This window comes from Myotis yumanensis, unplaced genomic scaffold (genome assembly GCF_028538775.1).
Source record: "Myotis yumanensis isolate MYYU_CA2020_CCGP unplaced genomic scaffold, mMyoYum1.0.hap1 SCAF_5, whole genome shotgun sequence".
Classification (NCBI taxonomy): Eukaryota; Metazoa; Chordata; class Mammalia; order Chiroptera; family Vespertilionidae; genus Myotis; species Myotis yumanensis.
This window is the reverse complement of record NW_027223756.1, coordinates 89,072,831-89,098,049: the sequence shown is the minus strand read 5'-3', so window position 1 is coordinate 89,098,049 and position 25,219 is coordinate 89,072,831. Positions and strand designations below refer to the sequence as shown.

General features: G+C 49.4%; 1 protein-coding gene across 1 annotated transcript in view; it reads right to left on the bottom strand.

Moving 5' to 3' along the window:
• Window positions 1-24,999, bottom strand: part of AP1M1 (adaptor related protein complex 1 subunit mu 1) — a 28,176-nt gene extending 3,177 nt beyond the window's left edge. Inside the window, exons 1-9 of the mRNA XM_070416301.1 lie at window positions 24,836-24,999; window positions 16,492-16,648; window positions 15,823-15,890; window positions 13,821-13,951; window positions 13,015-13,162; window positions 5,427-5,553; window positions 4,420-4,562; window positions 3,900-3,971; window positions 3,089-3,247 (exon numbers count right to left, since the gene is read on the bottom strand). Of these exons, the coding sequence (XP_070272402.1) occupies window positions 3,089-3,247; window positions 3,900-3,971; window positions 4,420-4,562; window positions 5,427-5,553; window positions 13,015-13,162; window positions 13,821-13,951; window positions 15,823-15,890; window positions 16,492-16,648; window positions 24,836-24,877 (1,047 nt within the window). The 5' untranslated portion in view covers window positions 24,878-24,999. The remainder of the gene's footprint in view (window positions 1-3,088; window positions 3,248-3,899; window positions 3,972-4,419; window positions 4,563-5,426; window positions 5,554-13,014; window positions 13,163-13,820; window positions 13,952-15,822; window positions 15,891-16,491; window positions 16,649-24,835) is intronic.
• Between the last annotated feature and the right edge of the window lie 220 nt (window positions 25,000-25,219).

Here is a 25,219-nt window from a genome sequence, read left to right as displayed (position 1 = left end):
CGTCAAGGGCATGTACCTTGGTTGCGGGAACATCCCCAGTAGGGGGCGTGCAGGAGGCTGCTGATCGATGTTTCTCTTCATCGATGTTTCTAACTCTCTATCCCTCTCCCTTCCTCTCTCTAAAAAATCAATAAAATATATATTTTAGAAAAACAACAAAAAAAACCCCAACCAACCAAACAAGTAAACAAAAAAAACACAACTCAACTCTACTTGATCACAGAATTTCTGGATAATGATGATATTAAATAAAACAAGTCAGTTATACAGCTAAAGAGGAACAACTGTGTCTCAAATACTTAAATCAATGCAAATTTAAAAACAAAATAATCAAATTAAAATACCTCAGAAAATTAGAATTAGAACAACAAAGACTAAGGAATTAAAATGAAAGACTTATAAAATGGGAAAATATTAAAACAAATAAATTGAAAAGCAAATCCGAAAAAAATAAATCACTAGGTAACCTTATCAAGGGAAAAAGACGACACAAATATACAAAATAAGAAATGTAACTGTCATAAGAGAAGGGGGGGGGTAGAACCACGTTCTATAACTTTGTGTAGACAAATCTGAAAAGCTGATTAATTTTGTAGAAAAATATAATTTACCCGAACAGACTCCAACAGAAACTCTAAATGGCCCAAATTCCATTCCAAGAGAGAAAGTAGCAGGCACCCAGACAGTCACACAGCTAAATCCTACCAACTGTCTCAAGACCAATCTCCAGGCTAAACAGTTTTGCAGCATAGAGAAGGGAGATAAAAAATGTATAAAATGAGTATAACTTTGACACCTGATAGAGACTATACCAAAAACAAAAGTCAATCTCAGGTATGAATACCAATGCAAAAATCCTAAATACAATGTTAACCAACAGAATTCAATGGCATATTAAAAAGAAAAGATACTACGATCAGGTGGAGCTTACCAGATGCACAAATACTATATCATTCCAGATCCACCCATGAGCAGATCTGCACTGAAATGGACACTGACGAGGCAGCTGCTAAATGCGATGCCCACTTGTGCTAAAACCACAGCAACTCGGCCTGGGCTGAGTCTGCAGTCCCAGCTGCATTGAACTTGGAGGAGAAGCCCTGGTGGCTCCATAGAGGGCAAGAGGCCATTCCCTCCACCACTTTAGGGCCCTGGAGACAGAAGCAATGAGATGCCAGAAGCCATCAGATGGAAAAGAATAGGAGAGAAGAGAGAGAAACTGCATCTAGGTGCGAAAGACCTGAAAGGAGATCTGAAAACCCATGAGAATCAAAAGAAAAGCTACCATGCCCTGGCTGTTTTGGCTCAGTAGATAGAGCGTCAACCTGCGGACTGAAGGGTCCCAAGTTCAATTCCAGCCAAGGCTACATGTCCGGGTTGTGGGCCCCATCCCCAGTAGGGGGTGTGCAGGAGGCAGCCAATCAATGATTCTCTCTCATCATTGATGTTTCTATCTCTCTCCCCCTCTCTCTGAAATTAATAAAAATATTTATTTTAAAAAAAAAAGCGACCACAAATCAAAATCCAGTAAGGTCCCAGGACATAAAATTGCCATGCAAATATTAGTGACCTATTAAAGACAGAATGGAAGAGAAGACCCCATTTACCAAAACATTGGCTTACATATCATCTTAATGAGCCCTGGCTCGTGTGGCTCAGTTGGTTGAGCAATGGTCATCTTATGCGCCAAAAGGTCGCAGGTTCAATTCCCAGTCAGAGTGTATGCAGGAAGCAGCCAATCAATGTCTCTCTCCCTCCCTCACTCCCTCTCTCTCTCTTAAAAAAAAAATCAATAAAAACATATTTTAAAAAATCATCTTAATAAGAAATGAGCAAAACTGTCAGTGAGTCCCGGAGACTCGGAGGGTGTGGAGTGTCCTGTGGCTTTTTCCTGGCTCCAGACACAAATATACAGTAGGGCCTTGACTTACGAATGTCCCGACTAACGTCAAGTGAAAATTTCAAAGATTAGATTGAAACAAACCACAGCCTACCAAACAAGGTACAGTCCACGATGATTGGCATCTAGCCCTTAGGCCATGTCCCCTGCCTCCCCTAGAGCGAACCATGCGATTTATCTTCTGATTTATTCTCCCATTGTGTTTTTTAACATAAATGCTAAACAGTGGAAACAGTCGACCATCTAGGATGGTTATTACTCCCTCCATGGAATATTCTATTGCTGACAAACTGACCACCAAGAAGACAGTCAATGACCTGGAAATGCTTCTGACACAAGGCTGAGAGAACAAAGGACAAAGAACACCAGATTGTCTCTGCTTTACAACGTCAAACAAAAACACACAGCAAGATAAGAATGAAACACACCAAAATCCTAACAGCAATTGCATTATGGTGGCAGGATTACAGTCTTTTTTCTCCTTTTCCTCTATTTTCTGTAACGTAATTATATCATAGATTTGAGGAAAATTGCGAACATAAAAAAACTCAAGGCACTAGCATGACTGCATGCCCAACTTCTGTAACTCAGCTGGGACTGTCCTCAAGCCCCACCGAGGTTCAGACAGAGGAGAACGTGGGAAAGCAGTGACTGGCAGGTCACACACCTGCCTTCCAGGCTCCCCAGGCGCTATCCCCGCAAACCCAGACTCTGGTGCTCAAAATCCTGAACACAAGCCAGGCAGCCGCGCCAGCAGGCAGAGCTGGCACAGGGCACAAAGTGCTGCCTGTTCCTGGAGCTGGATTCCCGAGAACCGTGCTGCTCTGGCCTCAAGGCAGTCTGTTCCCACCACAGTGTCAGATGGAGGGAGGGAGGGGAAGGGAGGAGGGAGGGGGGAGGGGGCACTTTACTGATGCTGGAGAGGAAGGTGATGAGGGGCCCACAAGGCTGAGCCAGCATCTGCTTTCCCCGGAGGCTCCAGTTTTCCCTCCTTGCCCAGCCGGCTCCTCAGCTCTCCCCTCCCTCCTGACCCTCCCAGAAGCTCCAGGTGGGGATCCTACCCTGTGGCCTGTCTCAAGGTTTGGGGGTATCCCACAGCTGCCAGGCCACAGCACTATTCGGGGCACAGGGAGCACGTGGAATGTGGGTGAAGTCTGGAGGGGGCACCCCGCTGAGAACAGTGCTTACTGGGAAGGACTTGATGGACCAGACGATCTCGCTGTTTTCAGGGACCCACTTGACGCTCCCCACCGTTGTCTTGAACTTGGGCGAGTCGGCATCATTGGGCACAGGGATGTGGATCTCCACGTTGTTGGCTGTTGACCGCCGCTTGAACTGGCTCTTGGCCTAAAGAAGAGGCCCACATGGTCAAGGTTGTAAAAGGTGAAAGGGAGACGGCCCAGCCCCCACCCACCGTGCTCCCACAGGGCCATGTGCCCCTTGGCCTGGTCTGTGGGACCCTCCACCAAGTTGACCCCCGCCCATTCTTAGGCACTACTCACACCCTCTCTTACCCCGAGAGTCCCCCTATGCTTGATTTTGAAAGTTCAGTTTCTGCCTTCCTATTCCATTGGCCGTCCGGGCTCCCCATCCCTCCTTTTGGCCCAGCCCTGGCCTCCTGGGACCAGGTCTGTGTCCCCACAACTGGCCGGGGCTAGACAGACTCACTGAGTAGCAGGAGTGGTCCGCGTGGCAGGCAGTAGCCTTCCTGGTTGCCTGATATGTGGCCACTGACATGATGGCCATGCCCAGTACCTGGGCAGTGTGTCTCCTCTCTGCCCCCGGCCCACTCCCGAACCTGAGCTCACAGTGAGGCAGCAAGGATGACAGCCACAGGCCTCATTCCCCAGGATGGGAGTCACTGAGCCCCACGGCAGCCCCCGCCTTGTGTCAGAACTCTGTGCCAAGGGCCTGGACAGGCCAGAGACACAGAAGCACCCTCACCAGGAAGGACTGTCCCAGCCCCCAGGCTGACTCTGTCCACAGGACACACACCCACCTTGATCATGTACTCGATGCGGCTGTGGGAATGCTTCTCGATCACTGACTCAATCCATATCAAGGGCTTGACCTGTCGGGAGAGTGGAGAGGGCACTCACGCCTGGCTGTTTCATAAAGCCCGTTCCACAGAGGGGAGGCGGGGCCCAGGGCAAGGGATCGCTCACCCAGGTGTGAGCTAGACACACACTGCTGGGCAAGCCCAGAACACAGGGACCCCGGTCACAGGGAGATGCCAAGGGCCTCTGTGACAATGCAGGGACCATCACTGCTGGGGTTCCCAGGAAGGAGCAGTGATGCCAAAGCAGCCTGGCCCCTCCCACAGTTTGGGTCTTCAAACACAGGGTCCCCGTGCCCACACTGAGTGTCACCTCATGGACAGGAGACTCGTCCTGGACAGGGACTGTCCCAACCACAGGAAGGAGAAAGGACCCACCCCCAACCCACCCCCACCATGGAGCCCCCGCGCTGCTGCCCAATGCTGAGAGCCGGCTCCGGGGAGAGGAGCCTGGCGCACTCACGTGGGTGTTGAGACGGTAGGACATGAGCTCGAACTCGCCGTCGGGCGGGATGAAGGAGATGGTGCGGTCGTTCTCGAAGCGGGAGAGCCGCACGCACTGGTGGAACTTCACGTCCTCCAGCTCCACTGACTTGCTTTTGCCGCCTAAGGGGAGGGGAGCGTAAGGATCCGAGGCCTCCGGGCCACTCTCAGCAACGCTCCCACCACCTGGGGCCCACACTGGCAGAGCAGAGCTGCCCCAAATCTGTGAGAGCATCTTGGGCCACGAACACGAAAGGAACCTGGTTCTGAGACAACCCTCTCCACCCACCCCCATCCCTCCTCTCCCACATGGAGGCCCCCCTTCATGTCCAGACACTGGGCTCATGCTGAGGGCAGGGCTGGTTGGCCTGGTTCACACCAATCACCAGGTAGGGTGGCTGCTTGGGGCGTTTGTTGAATGACTAACAAACCCAGCTGCTGTGTTTGTGGTGATGGCTCGGGGCTTCTGAGGGCTCTGACCCCATTGACCCATGGGTTCTGGAGTCCTGCCTTGGTTTCCCACCCCACAGAGACCTGTGTGGGTCAAATCCAGCCCCGGAGAGGAGCTGCCCTGATGGGCGAATGCCTGAGAGGCCCCGACTACTGCTGCTGCGGATATAACTGACCAGGCGGGACACGGCTCCCGCTGCTGGGCCTGTGGCGGGCCGGGAGGTGGGTGATCCAGTTTGCAAACACAAAGCCCCAACAATCTGGACCCCTGAGGCTGCTCTGGCCCTGCCCCACCACAGGAATTCTACTTCTAGGCCAGGTCCCTCCTATTAATTTATTACTAATTTTAGGTTATCATTTCTAGGTATTTATTCATTAATTTTCATAGCTGTCTTGTAAACGATGTGAAAATATTTCCAGGTGCTTGGGATCAATGTGTTCCTTCACTGGGTGACCTTCCCTCAGCTCTAACTTGAGCCCAGGATACAGCTGTGGGTGAGACTGCGCTGTGTACAGCCCCGTGGCCCTGGTACTCACGGCCCGTGTTGTCGAAGAGGACCTTGTCGTTGAGGCCCAGGCGCAGCTCGGGCATGCCTGAGAGGAAGACCCGCATCTTGATGGAACCCACGATCTCGCTGCGCAGGACGTTGCCGTTGGCACTGACCTGTGGGAAAGGGTGGGTGTGAGGGAGGTCCCAGCTCGCCAGCTGCTGTCCCTGCCCCATGCTGCAGGACTCTCCCAGCCACCTCCACTCTCGATGCCCTTCTCACTGTCTCCTGAGCTGGGGGAGCCTCCTCTGTCCCATCCAGCCTTCGTGCCAGGGTCAGTGAGGCAGACACTGTGGGCCTTACCCTCGAGGCCTTGGGCCACATGAGCTCCTCCCTCATGGACAAGCCTGGGGCCTGGGCCTGGCACACTGTCTCAGGCTCTCCCATGCACCACGCCCTCTCAGGAGCCCAGACGCCCCAGGGAGGCCACCCGGCTCACATCCCTAGGGTTCGTTAAAGGAGGAGCATCCTAAGCCTTGAACCCTCCCTGCTCCCCAGGGCTGCCCCGAAGTCTGATAACCATGGATCCAAAATAACAGAGGGAATCGGTGTTCACACGGACCAAAAAGTGCCCCTGCACCAGGCCCCCTCTTGTACCCCTCAACAGTCTGTGGGGCTGGGCTATGGCATGAGCAACCCTATAACTCATATGCCAACAGGGAGGTATCTGAGAGTGCGACGAGGCTACTGGAGCCACTCTCCTTCATCTATCTATCTATCTATCTATCTAGAGTGGAGGGAGGGATGGGGAGAGAGAGAAACATCGATGTGAGAGAGACACAGCAATTGGTTGCCTCCCACATTGATTGGTTGCCTCCCGCACACACCCAGACTGGAGCCAGGGATTGAACCTACAACCCAGGTACATGCCCTCGACTGGGAATTGAACCTGCGACCCTTCGGTGTGCGGGGTGATGCTCTAACCACTGAGCAACCAAGCAGGACTGGAGCTACTCTCCTTGAGTCCGTTTTAGAGAGAAGGACACTGAGACAAAGTGGGGGGGGGGAGTCATGTACCAAAGGAACAGAGCAGCTGGCAGGTGCTGGGGCCACAGCCCTGACCACCACCCGTGTCCCTCTGCACAAGGCCACATGCACACCAACAGCGAGTCTGGGGCCACCGGGGTCACTCCTCAGAGGCCAGCCACACTCACATGGTGGAGGCCTGAGCTGCCTATCCTGCAGAGAAGCAGGAAATTCTGTCCAGTCTTTAGTGAGGGTCCCAACAGCACCACATGCCACATGAAAGCCTTTGCCTCTGACGGGGGCAGAGACTTGAAGTGCCGAGTGGCTGATGACCCTGAGAAAGGCACCAAACAGGACAGAAGGCCCTACAGATTCTCGCTCCATCACCCCCATCACTTGCTATACTCTGGCCACACTGCCTCTCCTGTCCTTGCCCCAGCAGGCAGCTCCCTGACCTCACAGGGCACAGCAGCTGCCGCTTCCCCTGCCTCTCACCAGCCTGTCTGCTTGTCTCATCCCCTCTCTAGGGAGGGGCTATGCCAAGCTGCTCGCTGCAGGGTCAGCAGGGAGACTGCGCCCGAGGACAGGAGGCACTCAGCAAGCGCGGTAGATGTGGGTCCTCTTTTTCCAGGCTGGCTGGGTGCTACTCCCACCTGCCTCAATCCATGGCCCTCCGTGCTGCCCATGACTGTGACTGCCCCTAGGTCCCCTTCTCTGGGGGGCTGTTTCCTCCTTGGGGAGTTTAGACTGCATGGCCTTCTGTAACTAAACACAGGAAGTCGTGAATGCTGGGAAGGAGGACCAGGAAGTGGAGACAAAAAGCCACAAAGCCAGAGGCTAATCTTGGCCCTCTGGGCAGCAATCACGACAAATTGCCCTTTCCAGCTGAGGTGTGACAGGTGGCCCAAAGCCAGTGCCTTCTCCAGGTGGGCACAGAGATGTTTGCTGAGGGATCAGCTGCTAAGTACTCCACTCGATCCAGATTTCCGGAATCTGGAGGCCAATGTTGACTCGGCTGCCAGCTCTGCAAACACACTTAGGGATAAGGCATTCTAACGTGCCTAGGTGTCCATACCTGCCTCCGTGCATGGGGAGGAGCAGGGCTCTTTAGGCACAGCCCCGCAAACATGCCCCCGAACCCTCTGAACTCCAGGTTTTCCCATGCAGATGGTTATAAAGTGATCTTGGGATTTGCTTTTCCTCCCAGAACCAGATGGACCATGTTTTGGTTTCAACAAAATGTCAGACCAAGGTCTTCAGGCAGGAGGGAACATAGTTATTAGCAAGGCTACCATCTTACCCCTTGGCTTAAAAAGAAAGAAGGCAGCTGGCTGGTGTGGCTCAGTGGTTGAGCATCGACCTATGAACCAGGAGGTCATGGCTGGATTCTTGGTCAGGACACATGCCCAGGCTGTGGACTCAATCCTTAGTACGAGGCAGCAGCTCAATGATTCTCTCTCATCACTGATGTTTTTCTCTCTCTCTCCCTCTCCCTTCCTCTCTGAAATCAATAAAAAAAATTTTTAAAGAAAGAGAGAGAAGGAAGGCAAGTACAGTCATATTAAGTCCACTAGGAGCACCTCTTTGGGAAGTTCTCTCAACAATGCCACGTCTGGGAACTCAACCTCTAGAAATCACGCCCAGGTGAGGGAGATGTCCAACATGCACGTCTGAGGATGCATGAGCACGCTCATTTCTCCACCATCTGTCATAATCAGAATGGGCAAACCCGAGTAAGCCACATGACGGGACTGGCCCAGTCGCCATGGACCACCCAAACAGTAGAGGCGGGACAATTCCCAATGAGGAGACAGGCAGCATGCAGGTGAGGTGGGGTTGGTTTGCATTCTTTCTCTGCCACTAAATTCAACTACAAAAACTGGGCATGAGGCACTGGCAACTATGCAGGAAGACTGAAAAGTTCAGCAGGAGGACCCAGGAGGGGCCCAGGAGCAGTGCACCCTCCCCCATGTGAAAGTGCGAGGAACCTGGAAGTAGAAGTGAGCGTCACCGGGGTGCAGACTGAGCTCTCAGAAACCTCTAGCTTTGCCTCCAAGGGAATTTCCTGCCACTCAGGGGGAGTACAGAAATCCCTCATTTCCCCCACTTCACTGCTCTCTCATGTCCCAGGCCCCAGGCAGTGCAATGTAGCTGCTATTCCAAGAGGCGGGGCAAGCCCAGGATTCAGGCTCAAGTGCAGACAAGTGTGATAGTTTGGGGATCGAGAACCCCAGAACTAAAAAGGGAAGCCCCAGGCTGCTAGAAAGTACCAGGCAGATAGCAGAGAGTGAGGAGTTGAGGAAAGCAACCCCATGGAGTTGTTCATGTCTCTAGAAATGGGCATGCATGTCAAAGACTTTGAGAACCAAAGTGCCCTGACTGACCACTGGGCAATGCATTCTTGGGAGAGACTCAAATTGCAAATGGCATGTAGGCTCTGAAAACAGAACTGACATTCATGCCCCACAGAGTGGGGGTTGAAACCATGGCCTACAATGAACCAGGTCAACTGTTGGCTAACACAAAAATATCAACATTTTCCATATAATTTAAACAAGAACTAGAATATACTATATAATAAAAGGCTAATATGCAAATTGACCAAACAGCAGAACAACCGGTTGCTATGATGTGCACGGACCACCAGGTGGTCAGTGCGCTCCCACAGGGGAAGTGCCACTCAGCCAGAAGCTGGGCTCACAGCTGGCGAGCGCAGTGGTGGTGGCGGGAGCCTCTCCCACCTCCATAGCAGTGCTAAGGATGTCCAACTGCGAGAGGGTGCAGGCCGGGCTGAGGGACCCCCTCCCCTCCCCCCAAGTGCACAAATTTTGTGCACTGGGCCTCTAGTTATAATATAAAGTCCCAAAATTTCAGAATATAATCTAAAATTATTCAGCACACAAAAAACCATGAAAATTTCGGCTCAAATGGAAAATATAACCAACAGATGCCGACACTGGTACAGATACTGAGATTACCTGACACTTTAAACAGCTATTGCAAACACTCTTGCAACAAATGTTAAAACAGAAAATCTCAGCAAAGAAACATGATAGGAAGAAGAGCCAAATGGAAATTTTACAACTAAGAAATACAATAACTGAAACTAAAAACTTGCTGGATAGGCTCAATAGCAGAATGGTGATAACATAGTAAAGGGTCAGTGAACTTAAAGACAGATCAATGGAAATTATCCGATCTAAACTACCAGAAAAATGATGGGATAAAATGAACAGAACCTCGGGGAACCATGGAACAATAACAGAAAGTCTAATATTCATGTCAGAATGTGAAATGATGAGAACAAAGTGAGAAGATAGATCATATTCTGGGCCATTAAATCAAACCTTAACTTTAAGGACTTGATATTATACAAAGTATAATGATAAAATTAAAAATCAATGACAAGATAAAAGAAAAATCTGCAAACATTTAGAAATTAACCAAAACGTTTTTGTTAAATAATCTAAGTCAAATTTAAAAATATTTTGAAAATTTGAATCTGAAAATCCCCAATTGTGGAATGCAGCTAAAGCAGTGCTTAGTGAGTAATATATAGCATTAAATGTTTATATTAGAAAAGAAGGAAGGTTTCAAATCAATATCTTCAGTTTCTACCTTAAGAAACTGGAAAAGGAAGAGCAAAATCAACCCAAATCATGGAGAAAGAAATACTACAGATAATAGCAGAAATCAATGAAATTGAAAACAAAAATAATAAAGAAAAAAATCAATGTTGATTCTTTGTAAACATTAGTAAAATATATGAAACTTTCACAAGACTGACAAAGAAAAAAGATAACATAAATTACCAATATCAGGAATAAAAGAAGGGATAGCAGTAGAGACCCTGCAGGCTTAAAAAGATAATACGGGAATACTATAAACAGCACTATGCATATAAACCCAATGACTTAGATGAAATGGACCAACTTAAAAGAATTGAAATTTGTAATTAAAAATATGCTAAAAGAAGAAATCTGCAGGCTCAGATAGTTTCAATGGTGAATTCTACCAAATAAAAGCAAAACTATACAATTTATAATAGCTTCAAAACACTAAAATACCTAAATAACAAAACATGTACATGGTAAAAACTACAAAATGCTAATGAAAGAAATCAAAGATGTCCTAAATACACAAGAGTGGTGGTAGGCAAAAGTAGGTTTACAGTTGTAAGTATAGCAAATACAATAATTAATAATACAAGAATAAACTCTGTGTTTCGCAGACTCACAACTGTAAGCCTACTTTTGCCCCACCTTGTATACAGAGAAACAATACTATTTCATGGATTGTGAGACTTAATACGCTAAATATACCAATCCTTGCCTGGCCGGTGTGGCTCAGTGGTTGAACATCAACCCATGAACCAGTTCAATTCTGGTGAGGGGCACATGCCTGAGTTGTGGGCTCAAACTCCAGTAGGGGGCATGCAAGAAGCAGCTAATTAATGTTTCTCTCTCATCAATGTTTCCATCTCTCTATCCCTCTCCCTTCCTCTCTAAAAATATCAAAAACATAGTTTTTTAAAAAAGGTATCAGCCCTAGCCGGTTTGGCTCAGTAGATAGAGCGTCAGCCGGCAGACTGTAGGGTCCTGGGTTGCATGCTCGATCCCCAGTATGGGGCATGCAGGAGGCAGCCAATCAATGATTCTCTCTCATCATTGATGTTTTTATCTCTCCCTCTCACTTCCTCTCTGAAATCAATATATATATTTTTTAAAGATATCAATTCTTCCCCAAACTAAATAGTTATTTAACACCATACCAATCAAAATCCCAGAATTTTTTGTAGGTACAGACAAGTTGATCCTAGAATTCTATACAAAGGAACTGAATAGTTAAAACAATTTTTTAAAAAAACAGGGATGTTGGGAGAATCACATTATCTAATTTTCAAACTTACTATAAAGTTACAGTTATCAAGACAGTGTGGTATTGGCAAAGGAACAGATAAATATACAGACCAATGGAACAGAATAGATAGTCCAGAAATAGTCTTGCATTAATATGACCAATTACTTTTTGACAAAAATGCAAAAGTAATTCAATAGAGAAAGGATAGTCTTTTCAAAAATTATTAGAACTACAAAAAATTATGCTATATGCAAAAACAATCAATATAAACCTCATAACTTATGTGAAATTTAACTCAAAATTGATCACAGATTTAAATGTAAAACTATAAAGAAGAAAATTTAGAATCAATTTTTAAAACTCAATAATTGAACTTTCTAAAAATTAAAAACTTTTGCTCTGTGAAAGATACTGCCAAGAGAATGAAAAGACAAGTGACAGATTGGGAGAAAATATTTGTAAATCACATATTGACAAAAGAATTATATCCAGAATATATAAAGAACTTTCAAAACTCAATAATCAGAAAACAAACAACCCAGTTTAAAAGTGCTCAAAAGACAAGAAGAGACACTTCTCCAAAGAGGCTATACGGATGACAAAGAAGCAATAAAAAGATGTTCAACATCATTAGCCATTCGGGAAATGCAAATTAAAGCCATGATGAGATACCACTATATACATAGTAGGACAACAAAAACAAAATACTAATCAAGGATGTGAAGCATCCTTGAACTCTCTTGTGCTACTGGTAGGGATGCAAAATGCTGTGGCTACTTCTGGAAAACAGTTTGGCAATTTCTTATAAAATTAAACATGCACTTACCATATGACCCAGCAACCCCATCCCTTGGTATTTGCCCTAGAGAAATGAAAACTGCCCACATCTAAACCTGTACACGAAATGTTTATAGCAACGCTTTTTACAAATGCCAAACACTGGGAACAGCACAATGTCCTTCAGTGGGTGAATGGATAAACATACTGTGGTTCAGAATATAAAATAAACAAATTTAAGAAGAAACAAACTTTTGATAAACACAGCAACATGGATGACTCTCAAGGCAATATGGTGAGTGAAAGAAGGCAGACTCAATAGGTCACGTACTGTAGGATTCCATTCATAGAACAATCTCAGAAAGACAAAACTACAGGGATGGAGACCAGATCAGTGGTTGCCAGGGGTTGGAGACAGGGAGGAGGGTGCAACTACCAAGGGGCAGCAAGGGGGAGGTTTTGGAGGTGATGGAACTGTTTGGTATCCTGATAATGAGAGTGCGTACACAAACATGTACACATTCTAAAATTCATAGGTCAATTTTACCTAATGGTATTTAAAAAATAAAGTTAAAGAAAAAAACAAAGATTATAAAACAGTAAGACAAAAACAACACCCCTCCCACCAAAATAAAACAAGTTGCAGAAAAACCACACCTTATGCTCTGTTTTATAGAAAAACAACATATGTTTATATAGTGAGGCGGGCTTTCTGATTATGGAGCCCTTCACTTTCTAATTTTATATATTCTTCTTTTTAAAAACAATGTCAATGTCTTGATTCTAAGTAAAAACAAAAGCTCATGAAGATAAAACAAGCTCACATTGCAATGAGTAGCCCCAACTGAATCCTGCTGATCTATCACACAGAACCTAACTATTTCTCAGGGTTTCACTAATTTTAAAAGTCTAGTTGCTTTCACAACAATCATGGAGGAGACAACATTTTAAAATAATAAAGAAAAGCAGCCTACCAAGAGGTTGACAGATTCGATGACGTCCAAGAACACCTCGTTCTTCCGGTACTTGATGCCCTCAGACCGCCAGGACACTGCGTTGGTGACGGTGGCTGGGGGCCGCGGGGCCCCCGTTTCCAGCTTGTGGCCTTCCTGAGTGATGTACCTGTGAGACCATGCTCAGAGTTAAGGCAGGAAAGCACCGACTTTCTTGAAAACAGCCCCTCACCGTAACAGGCTCCAGAAAAGGCAGGCTCTGGTTTCATCTGTGGCTGTTTAATTCAACAATATCGTAAATTTCAAAAAGCCCAAAAAACTCATTACAATGAGCATTGAACGTTCATCTGGGGGGTCCAAGGAGACAGCGGTAGTGAGGAAAAGCACTACTGGTCTGCAGAGGGGGATTAAGCCCCTGGTAAAGTAACGTGGTGACCCCATGCCCACTTGGGGAGCAACAGGTATGGGCAGGGGCAAGATACACTGCTCCCTGGTACAATGGGAGACAGTGCCTCTGATGGTGAATCGAGTGGATGCTAAGTGCTCACACAGGGCACAGTTCACAAGAGGCGCTTAATCCACAGTGGCCATTATTTGAAGGGCAGGATTCCAGAAAAGAAGATATTTTATCACAGCCTCCTCTGTGACAGAAAAAAACAAAGGCAGGTGACTGACACTCGAACAACCAAGCATTTAGTGCACCTTTGTGGGTGGAAAATAAAGACCTAGTAACAGGAAAATGCTCATACTGTGCAGGGTTGCTGCATGGGAAAGGATCCCAAATTGCCACTGCTGTGACCCGCCAGACCCCCACTCTGCCTACTCACTCCTGTAGAATCTTGCTGTCTGTGGTCTGGGGGTAGCCAAAGTCCATGAGCTCATCCAGCAGCTCGTAGATGATGACAAAGTTGTCGCGGATGCTCTCCTCCTCCAGCTCCTTGAAGTACTCTGAAAACACCTGTGATTTAAAATAAATAAATTTTAAATTTTACAAATAAAAAAGAAAAGAAAAGAAAACACCTGTGATGTTGACAGTGGGGGCAGGCTGATGGGTGAGGGAAGGACGAGGAAGGGAGAAAGGCCTGCACAAATCCATTTGCCTTTCATGCCCTGAGGCCCAGAGACAACAACCCTTTTGTCCACAAGCTGCACCTGCCCATTTTCTAGGTTTGGCAACATACTACAGACTAGACCTTTGACTCAGGGAATGTGGGCAGCAATGTGGCTACCTGAGAGGCAGGAACCACGCTAGGGGTTGCAGGTGTCCTCTGAAGCCTGGTCAGAAGCCCCATATCCACATCCCTGCGGCCCCTTCCCAGCTTCCCTTTAGTCCTCACTATAACTGTCATCCTTGGCCTCTGAGTCAGAGGCAACTCAAGTGACAGGCAAGAGCCACTGGGGACAGAACAAGCGATGCTTCTGGACTCTTCCGGCCTCCCTGAGTTCCCAGTCTGTATAGCTGTGCAGGCAGATACATCGTCCCCGTTTCAGCAGGAAGTTGTAAGGCTCAAGGAAGGAATGTTTCATTAGCACTGACACCAAAGCAGAGAGAACTGCTAGACCCTCCATGGAGGAGAACTTCCTCCTTCCCACTTCCCCACGCCCAGGCCTTGCTTGCGACAGCACCACCGCCCCGTAATGAAGGCCCACTCCTTGCTCTCCCCTCCCATACGCGTGCCCTCAATGTCAGACCAGCCCCTGCTCCTGAAGGTTGAGCACAAGTGGCTCCTGAGCTAGCTGCACATGGTACCACTGGAGGTATACACGCTTTCCTGGGCCCACCCCAGTTCTCCTAGGTCCCATTCTCCACCCCAAACCCAGCTTCAGCCAGGCCCCTCCACTTCTCTTCTACAAGCTGCAGGGACCTCACCGGCCTCCCTGCTGCCCTCACATTCTTCCTCTACTCAGCAGCCAGAGATCGATCATCTTAACTTAGATCAGCCTGAGCAGTCTTCGCTTAAAGCCCTCCCACCATCTCCCATCACACTTGGAATGAAATCTGAACTCACCAGGCCTGTATGCCTCTCCACACCCCCACTGTGATCCAGCTCTAACAACTTTGCTGACCTCAGCCCCAGACTTTGTCCCTCACTCCCTATGTCCTGGGCACACTGGCCTGCCTGATGCTCCCTGACTGCGCCACGTGCACTTCTGCCCCAGGGCATTTGCATGTGCCACTCTCTCTGCCTCCCTATCTCGCTGTCAGCCTGGGCCTGGCGTGTCAGCTCTCTCCATGGTGGGCCTCAGTGGGCCTCTACTGTGAGAGCCCCCTAGGACAGTGGTTGGCAAACTCATTAGTCAACAGAGCCAAATATCAACAGTACAACGATTGAAATTTCTTTTGAGAGCCACATTTTTTAAACTGAAACTATATAGGTAGGTACACTGTTACTTTAGGGTACTCCTAAGGCTTAGGAGGAGCCACACTCAAGGGGTCAAAGAGCCGCATGTGGCTCTCGAGCTAGTTTGCCAACCACAGCCCTAGGAGATCCTGAGCAGAGCTTGGCTCTGCCCTTCTCCCAATTACCTCACCTCTCCAACCCCTAACTCTCAGCTGACTAGCCTCTACCCTTCCACAGCCAGCTGGGGGGCATACTTGTTCCTCCCAGGGCCAGCGGGCACCCCTGCCCTGAGCCCCACCTTCTCCTGTTCACTTTCCTCACGGGGGGGGGGGGGGGGTTGGAATAGGGGAGGGGAGACAACTAAGGTGACGAATCCCATACATGGGGCAGCTGGAGCTCCCCTATAGCTCTGGAATGGCTGGTATGGGGAGGCACACAACAGATCAGGTGACCCACAGCCCTCTGGGGCCCCTGAGGCTCGACTCACCTGCACCACCTTATAGAGGAAAGAGAACACCAGTGACACGCACGCATTCTTCTTGGAAGTGGCGACCACTGCATGGCAGCTGTAGTTAAGGAGCATTCACAAGCCTAAGCTGTCACCTCGCAGATCCTGGGGCCTGGAGCCTCCCCAACCCTACCCTAGCTGTTCACTTCTCATCACATTTAAGGTGATGTCCTGTGAGACCCCAATGTATGCACCCTGCTGACTCCTCGGGTCTCACTCCCACCACACATCCCTTCCCCATGGTCCAGCCACCCGCGCCATAGCTTCTGGAATGAGCCCCGCTTTCCCTTGCAGAACCTTTGCTCAGGCCTAGTGCTCCTTGGGCCTGACCACTCCTCTGGCTGGCAGATGCCTTGCCTGCCTGCAGGTCTCCTCCAGAATGTCGCCTCCTCAGGGAAGTCTTCCTGGATCCCCAGATCAGGTGCGGTCCCATCACACCCCCTCTTCTTCTAACACCCATCACTCTTGTCATTGTGAACTCTCTGCCCATCTCCTCAGGCAGCAGGGAGCTGCAGGAAGACTGTGCCTGGGCACTCTGGGCCGGGCCAGGGCAGGTGCTGGCAGCTCTCAGTTGTATGCGTGAGCACACATGTGCACACTTCCATGCCCACAAAGGAGTCCCCCAGGGGCTCTCCTGCAAAGGGATACAATACAGGTTGTTGTGCTTGATCCACATGAAGCGGACACCCCCATGGGCCAGGATGGGTGACAGCATCCCCTCCTCCTCCTTCTCCATCAGGATGGGCATGAAGTGCTCCACTTCCGACATGTCCACATCACCGCGATAGTTCCGGCAGATGAGCACCTGGGCAGGGGCGGAGGGAGGGAAGACACTCAATTCAAATGCCAGCTTCCCTCCCCCAGGGGGCCCCAATCACACCCCTATCCATCAAAGAGTATAGACTGGCCATCTGATTGCCACACCCTAGGGGATTCCTCAAGGACAGTGTTTCCCAAGTGAACTACAGAGACCAGCAGGGGTTTTGCAGGGGAGGGTGGGAGGCGATGTGGGGCAAGGGCCCAGGACTGAATTGCTTGGGAGACACCAGGTTCAACAACGTTCCATAGACTCTCACTGCAGACCTTCTCAGAGCCTTTCCTGTGCTAATTCACCCTGCTCTTCTGCCTGGGTCAGGGTACCTGTTTGGGGGACACTGCTGAGTGCTCACACCTGCTGGAACCCAACCACCCTTCCCACCCCACCCAGTAGCCTGAAGAGGAGAAGCCCTTCTCCTGGCATCTCTCTTTCACAGCCTGTGGTTTTGGTTATGTCCTCATCCACTACCGATGGGAACAAAGAGTAGGACAACCATTCAGTAAAGCTTGGCAGGTTCTCACAAAGCTAAACCAGCTTGTGACCCAGCTATTCCTCTCTCAGGTTTTTACACAAGAGAAATTAAACCATACTGTCCATGTGAAGATTCAGAAGCAAATGTTCACGCAACTTTACTTTAAACGGACCCAGGCTGGAGAAAATGTTAATGTCCTTCAACATGTGAATAGAGACACAAACCATATCCATCCACACCATGGGACACTCCTCAGCCATGAAAAGGAGTGACAACGACACATGCAACAGCATGAAGGAATCTCAGGATGACTGGGCCGTGTGAAAGAGACCAGCAAATGGAAAATATTTATATGAACAGGAAAACCAATAGGTAAACACCTATACTCATTGCCTCCCACAACCACATCAAAATTACAACTAAATACAGAAAACCATCATTCAGAACTGCCTGAAATCTGGGTAAATGGAAATCCTACAACCAAAGAAGTACAGAAGAAAGCACACTGAGACTGGTGGGAGGGGCGGAGGTGCGAAACACGCTAGTCCTACACCCACGTGTGGCGTGTTTTTAATCGGGAGGGTTATCTCCAAGGCCTCCTGTGAGAAGCAGGGGGCCCCAGCTGCACACCAGAGCCCCAGCCCAGGGTTCCACAGCTGGGAAGAGAAGGCCCTGTAACTCTGGGATGTAAAAACCAGCAAGGATTGTGGCTGAATGACACAGAGGCCTATACATGAATTTACACGGTCTCGCTTCCTCTGAGCTCCAGCGCAGGACATCTTTGGGGGGATTCCAGGGACACACGGGGAGGAACTGGACTGTCTGGCATTGGGGCAGGAACTCGGGGGTGGCTTTCTCCCAGACAGGAGTGCTCACAGGGGTCACTGTTCCTGTGCTGGGACCTCCACCAGTAAGAGCTGACTGGCAGCCATATCTGAGTTTCCATCAGCATAGCCCACTCTGTTCGTTCTGCCCTGGTAATTCCCTGAGACCCCGTCCCATCCAATCTGCAGCCCGAACCCAAGCTATTTGCAGCTACTTTCCCACATGAATGGCCTGTCCTGGCTCAGGCTTCAGACTTTCCTAAAGTATCTTAAACTAGCAGTAACTGGAGTCAGTGTGCCCCAAACCTATCAATAAAAGGCCCAAGACCTGGCACTAGCACCAGCCTGCCTTGCTTCATAGCTGGGCCTTCCCTGGGCACTTCCTAGCCCAGCCGTGGGCAAACTACAGCCCGCGGGCCGGATCCGGCCAGTTTGAAATGAATAAAACTAAAAAAAAAAAAAAAGACCGTACCCTTTTATGTAATGATGTTTACTTTGAATTTATATTAGTTCACACAAACACTCCATCCATGCTTTTGTTCCAGCCCTCCGGTCCAGTTTAAGAACCCATTGTGGCCCTAACCAGTTTGGCTCAGTGGATAGAGCATCAGCCTGCGGACTCAAGGGTCCCAGGTTCGATTCCGGTCAAGGGCATGTACCTTGGTTGCGGGCACATCCCCAGTGGGGAGTGTGCAGGAGGCAACTGATTGATGTCTCTCTCTCATCGATGTTTCTAACTCACTATCCCTCTCCCTTCCTCTCTGTAAAAAATCAATAAAATATATTAAAAAAAAAATAAAATAAAATAGTTAAAAAAAAAAAAAAAAAAGAACCCATTGTGGCCCTCGAGTCAAAAAGTTTGCCCACCCCTGTCCTAGCCCAATACAAGTAGAAGCCATCTGTAAATCTCTCTGTAGCTCCTGCCGGGTGGCCCCAGAGCCAGTGCTTCAGGCCATACCAGATTACAACTCTATACATCCACAAGTGACACACTCAAGGGGCACCAAAGTCCTCCATAGGGGTGTCTCTTGCACAGCAGCTCTTCCACTGTAGACACAGCTGGTCCGCACAGCCGATTAGCCTGGAGGTCATTTCCTCCTAGTGACTCCAACAGCAGTCAAGGCTCAACTACAACGAGAGTGTACACACAGCCCACACAGGGGTGCACACCTAGGGTGCCCAGCTCAGGTGACTGGGGAGAGAGACTGAGTCACTGGGCCCTACAGGACATCTAAGACACAAGGCCACTTACCAATTCCAGGAGACACAACAGCTCTAACCAGTACATAAAAACACACACAGGGAAGCAGAGACAAAGAATCTATTACAAATGAAAGAAATGGAAGCACGCAAACTACTGGATACAGAGTTCAAAACAATGGTTCTAAGGTTACTCAAGGATCTTAATGAGAGCTTCAAGGATCTTAATGAGAGTGTCAAGGGGCTTAGTGAGATTTTCAAGGATCTTAGTGAGAATGTCAAAGACATGAAAAAGGACCAGTCAGAAATTAAGCATACACTAACTAAAATAAAGAAGAATTTATAGGAATTCAACAGTAGAGAATTCCGAAAATCAAATCAATGATTTGGAGTATGAGGAAGCAAAAAACATCCAACCAGAAGAGTAAAAAGAAAAAATAATCCAAAAATATGAAGATAGTGTAAGAAGCTTCTGGGACAACTTTCAAAAGTACCAACATTCGCATTATGGGGGTGCCAGGAGGAGAAGGGAAAGAGCAAGATATTAAAAACCTATTTGAAAAAATAATGACAGAAAACTTCCCCTACCTGGGAAAGAAATGGACTTACAAGTCCAGGAAGCACAGAGTCCCAAACAGGTCCACACCAAGACACCTCATAATTAAAATGCCAAGGGTTAAAGACAAAGAGAGAATCTTAAGAGCAGCAAGAGAAAACCAGTTAGTTACCTACAAGGGAGCGCCAATATGACTGTCAGCTGATTTCTCAACAGAATCTTTGCAGGCCAGAAGGGAGTGGCAAGAAATATTCAAAGTGATGAATAGCAAGGATCTACAATCAAGATTACTCTACCCAGCAAAGCTATCATTTAGAATTGAAGGTCAGATAAAGAGCTTCCCAGACAAGAAAAAGCTAAAGGAGTTCATCGCCACCAAACCAGTATTACGTGAAATGTTGAAGGGTATTCTTTAAGAAGAGAAGAAGAAGAGAAAGGAGGAAGAGGAGGAGGAGGGGATATAGGTAAAAAAGATGAACAATGAAAAATAAAATGGCAATAAATACCTATCTATCAACAATTGAATCTAAAAATCAAAATAAAAGAAGAAATCTAATGAATAAAATAAACTGATGAATAAAATAGAGGCATGGAAACATGGAACAGACTGATGAATCTCAGAGGGAAGGAGGGTGGGGGTGGGAAGAGATTAACCAAAGATATTATATGCATATATATATTACTTATGGACACAGACAATAGGGTGGTGAAGGCCTGGGGTGGGAACCAGGCGGGGAAAAAGGGGGACATCTATAATACTCTCAATAATAAAGATTTAAAAAAATATATTTATATGTACAAAAAAAAACAAAAAAGAGGAAACCAGCAAATGGATGGCATATCCTGCACGATGCCACTTTTATAAAATCCTGGGAAATAGGCTGGACCAAAAGGGTAAGAGGAATCTTTGGGGGTGATAGAATGTGTGTTTATGGCTTCCTGGGTATATACAATGCCTGACTCTTCAACTTTTGGGCTTTAAATAAGCCAGTTTGTTACATGTAAGTTACACCTCCCTGAAGGAATAAAAAGGAGGTTTGAGGCTTTGCCAGCCTGAGCAAGGCTCTATTTGGAGATGCCACCTAGAGCCGCTGCCGCTCTTGTGGGCTCATGAGGACAGCCAACTGCAAAACTCAGAAATTCGCTGAGATTATCACTGAGCTGACCAACTTGGGAACGGCCTGCCTCAGAACCTGTAGCTGCATAAAATACATCATTGTCTTTATCGTTTCAAGCCAGAGAGGTGAGGGAGAAAGACCCTTCCTTTCCTAGTTTCTCTTTCCTGGCTTGTGGGCAAGGGACCCGGTACCCTCAGGCCTCTTAGGGACCCAGCAACCAGTGGGTGAGACCAGCTAAGGGACTCCAGGGTACTCCCTCAGATACTCCTTGCCAAGAGTATAGTATATACTGCCTCATATATTGCCCCAGCCGTGAGGGAGAACTGTTATTTTTAGAGATCGACGTGCCATGACCTTATTTGGATTAGATGCAGTCTATGCAGGAGAGGTGGGGCTACCTGGCTGAGGTCACAGGACAAGCAAAGCTGAGTCAGGATTCTAGCCCCATTTCTCACTCCCTGCAGGGCCACTTCTGCTTGCTAAGCACATTGTTTGCTGAGCTTCCCAAGGCCACTTTCCTCCCCAGACATCCAAACTTTGGGATCTAGCATGGAGCCCTGGGCCCCCAGAGTGCTCAGAGAGAGGAGGGGGCAATTTATTTGCTCACTCTCACCAGAGATGAACAGAGGTCTGCTCATTCAACTCAACAAGCACATACCATGTGTCCCTCTATGGTGACACTGTGCTGGGCCTAGGGACACACACATGACCAAGACGAACAGTCCCTATACTGGGATACTTGCTTGGGGAAACTGAGGGCAATCCTGAGGATCTGACCTTCAAACTGAGGTCCGAGGGGACAGGCAGGATACAAGCAGAGGGACCAGTGTGGCGGAGGCCATAGGTGTAGGGGACACAGCCCATGGGGGTCCTGGGAGCACTGGTTAGGTGAAGTAAGGATAACCTCTAAGCTGGCTCCCAGATAAGAGGATAAAGGGAGGAGGCGGACAACATTGAGGTGACAATCTCTTACCCCTGATGTTGCTCTTAACCCATAATTCCTTCCCCACAGAGAGCGAGAAGGGTCTTCTTTTTTTGGGGGGGGGGGGGGTGGTGGATTTTTATGAGTTTATTTGAGCCAAACTGATGACATGCCTGAAAGCAAGATCTCAAATGCTCCACGGGCCTTCTTAAACAGAAGTCAGACGAGGTCTCTCCCCTGCTGAAACTTCAATATTCCCTGGCCTCCCCTCACACAGAATTAGTTGCAAGTCTGTCTCCATGACCATCTGGCTCTTTATAGCCTCTCCAACCCCTCTGCGTCCACACTCCCCTGGCTCACCCCACTCTAGCCATCCTGGCCCCCTTGCTGGTCTCTGAGCAATCCACATCTGCTCCTGCCTCAGGGCCTTTGCACATGCAGTTCCCTCTGCCCAGAATGCCCTGGCCTGGCTCTTCTCATTTCTCAAGCCTCGGCCCAGATGGCACCTTTTCCAAGAAATCTATCCTGTTTGCTCTGGTTGAAAAATCCCATCCCATCCCATCCCTCTTTACCCCCAACCTGAGTTTACCTTCTCTGCCCACATCACAGCTGCATTTATTTGTATCCTCATTTATTGCCTGTCGCTTCTACCAAAGTCTAACACTCCCAGAGAACAGCGACCACTTCCAACTCATTCACGGCTGTGTCCCTCCATCCAGAACAGAGCCTGGCCCATGTAGCTGCTCAGTACATGTCTGTGCAGTGAATGTGGGGGTGAGAAAAAGGAGGCCAGGATAATGCCCAGGTCTCTAATGTGGACAGTCCCATGGATGGCAGTGCCACTCACTGAGATGGAGAGAGAGCAGGTCTTTTTTGGAAATGCCGAGTTTGCACTTTCTATGGGACCTCCATGGTGTCCCACAGGCCAGTGGGTCTCCAGATAAGTGCTCTGGAGTACAGTACAAATTGGAGAGTCATTGGCACATTGACATGAATCAAAGCCAGCCCAAGAGGACAGAGAGGCACATCTAGGCTCAAGCCTGAGGGCCGAATCCAAGGGGAGGGCAGGAGAGGAGGGGCTGGCAGCCAATGAGAGAAACAGGAGGAAAACAGAGAGTACAGTGACCTGGAGGCCAGCGGAAGCATGCTGAGGAGTGAGTGGCAGTGGTGTCAAGCTGCAGAGGAGCAAGAAAGATAAGGGCAGAGAAGTGTTGCGGAGGCTGTCTATTAGCTAAGTATGGCCATGCTGGTTTCCTTCGTGATCAGAGGCTCTGGCTGGCAGGCAGATGTGTGGTTGTGAACTTCTTGATGTGCCATGACTTTATTTTGGATTGAATGCAGTCTATGCAGGAGGGAAACTTTCATAACATGCAGTCTGTGGTGAGTGGAATAATAAATGACAGGGTGGCTGCTAAGGATGGGAGGGAAGCCCATGGCTGCCTCAAGAGCTTCCACAAGGCAGGACTGACCCTGCCCCTATGGCTAACTGGCTCTGACCATCTGGATCCGTGTGTTTCCCCTGCCAGACCGCAGGCCCATGTTGGCTAGTATGGACTGTGGGCCCAGATTGGTGAAGGCACTTGCCCAAGATCACATCACTGAGCAGCAGTTTTGACCTCAGCCCTAACCCCACAGTCATGGTGAGATGGTCAGCACAGGGCCTGGTGCATGTTAGGTACTGCTGACATGTTTGCTGAAGGAACAAGTGAGCTGTGACAGGCAGCCTGGGGGACCTCTGGGGACATGGGGCCAAGATGGAAGCAAGAACATATGCTACCGGGACTTAGGAACCCACCAACACCCATCCAGCCTTGGCGTGCCCGTGTCTTCCCTTGCCTCTAAGAAGGCTGGGGAAGGAAGCCCCACACTGGGAATCACTGGCTGTTGACTCTGGGTAGCATCCAAGGCAGGCAACCCACTCAAGGAGCTCTGGGGAAGTGCTGGGGTGAGGAGCGGGGCAGGAAGCAGCAGCCACTTCAACTTCACTTCCCCCTGCTTCTGAGCTAACTCCTGCCTGCCCCACCTAGGCTGGACACCCACAGTTCTCTCACTGATCGATGTGGGGCTTAAAGTTTAATGTTGCTGGACCTGTTCTTGTTGCTCCCAGATGCAAGAGGCCAGATACCTGCTTTCTCCATCCAGCAGGATGGACTAGGGGGAAGGGGACAGACCACTTCTGAAAGGATTTGCAAGCCCCCCTTTAAGCAGCTTTTTCAGACACGCCCCCCCCCCCCCCCCCCCCCCCCCCCGGAAAGGCACCTGGGTCCTAGTTATGTCCAGCTCCTCCAGGTTTCAGCCGGATTCGTCATCCCCTCCAGGAAGCCCTCCCTCACCCCAGCCCCGCTGAGCCTCCCTATCACCTCCTCGCTGCGGCACTACTGCAATTTCCATTTACTTGTGCTTTTTGAGATCAGTGTCCCTCTCCCCCAGACTGTGAGCTCCAGAAGGGCAGCACCTGATTCTGATGTTGCTCATTCAAGGCAGCCCAAGGCTTATCACCCTGCCCGGCACCTAGGAGGCGCTCCTCCAATCGTCCGCTGAATGAACAGACGGCTCTGGGTTCAACTCCTACACTTGCCACTTCTCTGTGACCAGTGTGACGATCTCCGTGCCTTCGTTTCTTCCTTCTGTGGAAGGGCTCCCCCACCACCCACTTCACCTCACCCTTGTAACTTCATGTCACAACGAACGTTAAAAAATTCCTACAGAGACTAGCACAGAGAAACAGCCGGATAAACAGAAGCTGCCGCACGTCGAGAGGGCGGGACTGGCCCGAGGGCACCCGGGTCGCGACACGCCTCCCCACCTCCGCCCCGGGTCGCGCAGCTGTTGGGCTCTAGGCCCGGCTCTGAAGCCGCCGACGGCTCACCCTCCCCGCGGCCAGCACCGAGGCCTGGGCCCCGGCCCACAGGGGAAGCAGCGTCGGGCAGATGGGTTACTTAGCAACAGGGTGATACCTATTGGTTTCTTTGCTTAGGGCCAGGGTGGGTCCCACTGGCCGATAACCCATAACAGGGTGGGTCCCCAGGGGCGAGGAACTCGCCGGTTGCTTTGCAACAGGGAGGGTGGGGAGCCCTCCGTACCTTGCCCTTCAAGTCCAACACGTAGACGGCACTGGCGGACATGGCGGTTGCGGGAAGCCTCGGCAGTGGCCGAGGGCGGCGGCGAGGGCAAGACCTGCCGGGCGTTAAGTAGAGCCAGGCACACCCTGCGACGGTTCGACTCACTTCCGGTCCAGGGAGCCGCGCGCGAACCGTTATGTCCGGTAGGGGGCGGAGCTGCCAGGAACGCACAGGCGCAGGGCACAGTATGTGCAGGCGCAGTACGCCCGAGGAGACTTTATTTCACGCTCCCACCTAAAGCGTCCCGGAAGTAACACCTAGATTGACGGGGCCGGGCGGAGCCAACTAATGCGGGCACAGCTGCTGTGGAAGACTTGGCCACGGGAATCTCCATCCTGTGGGCTG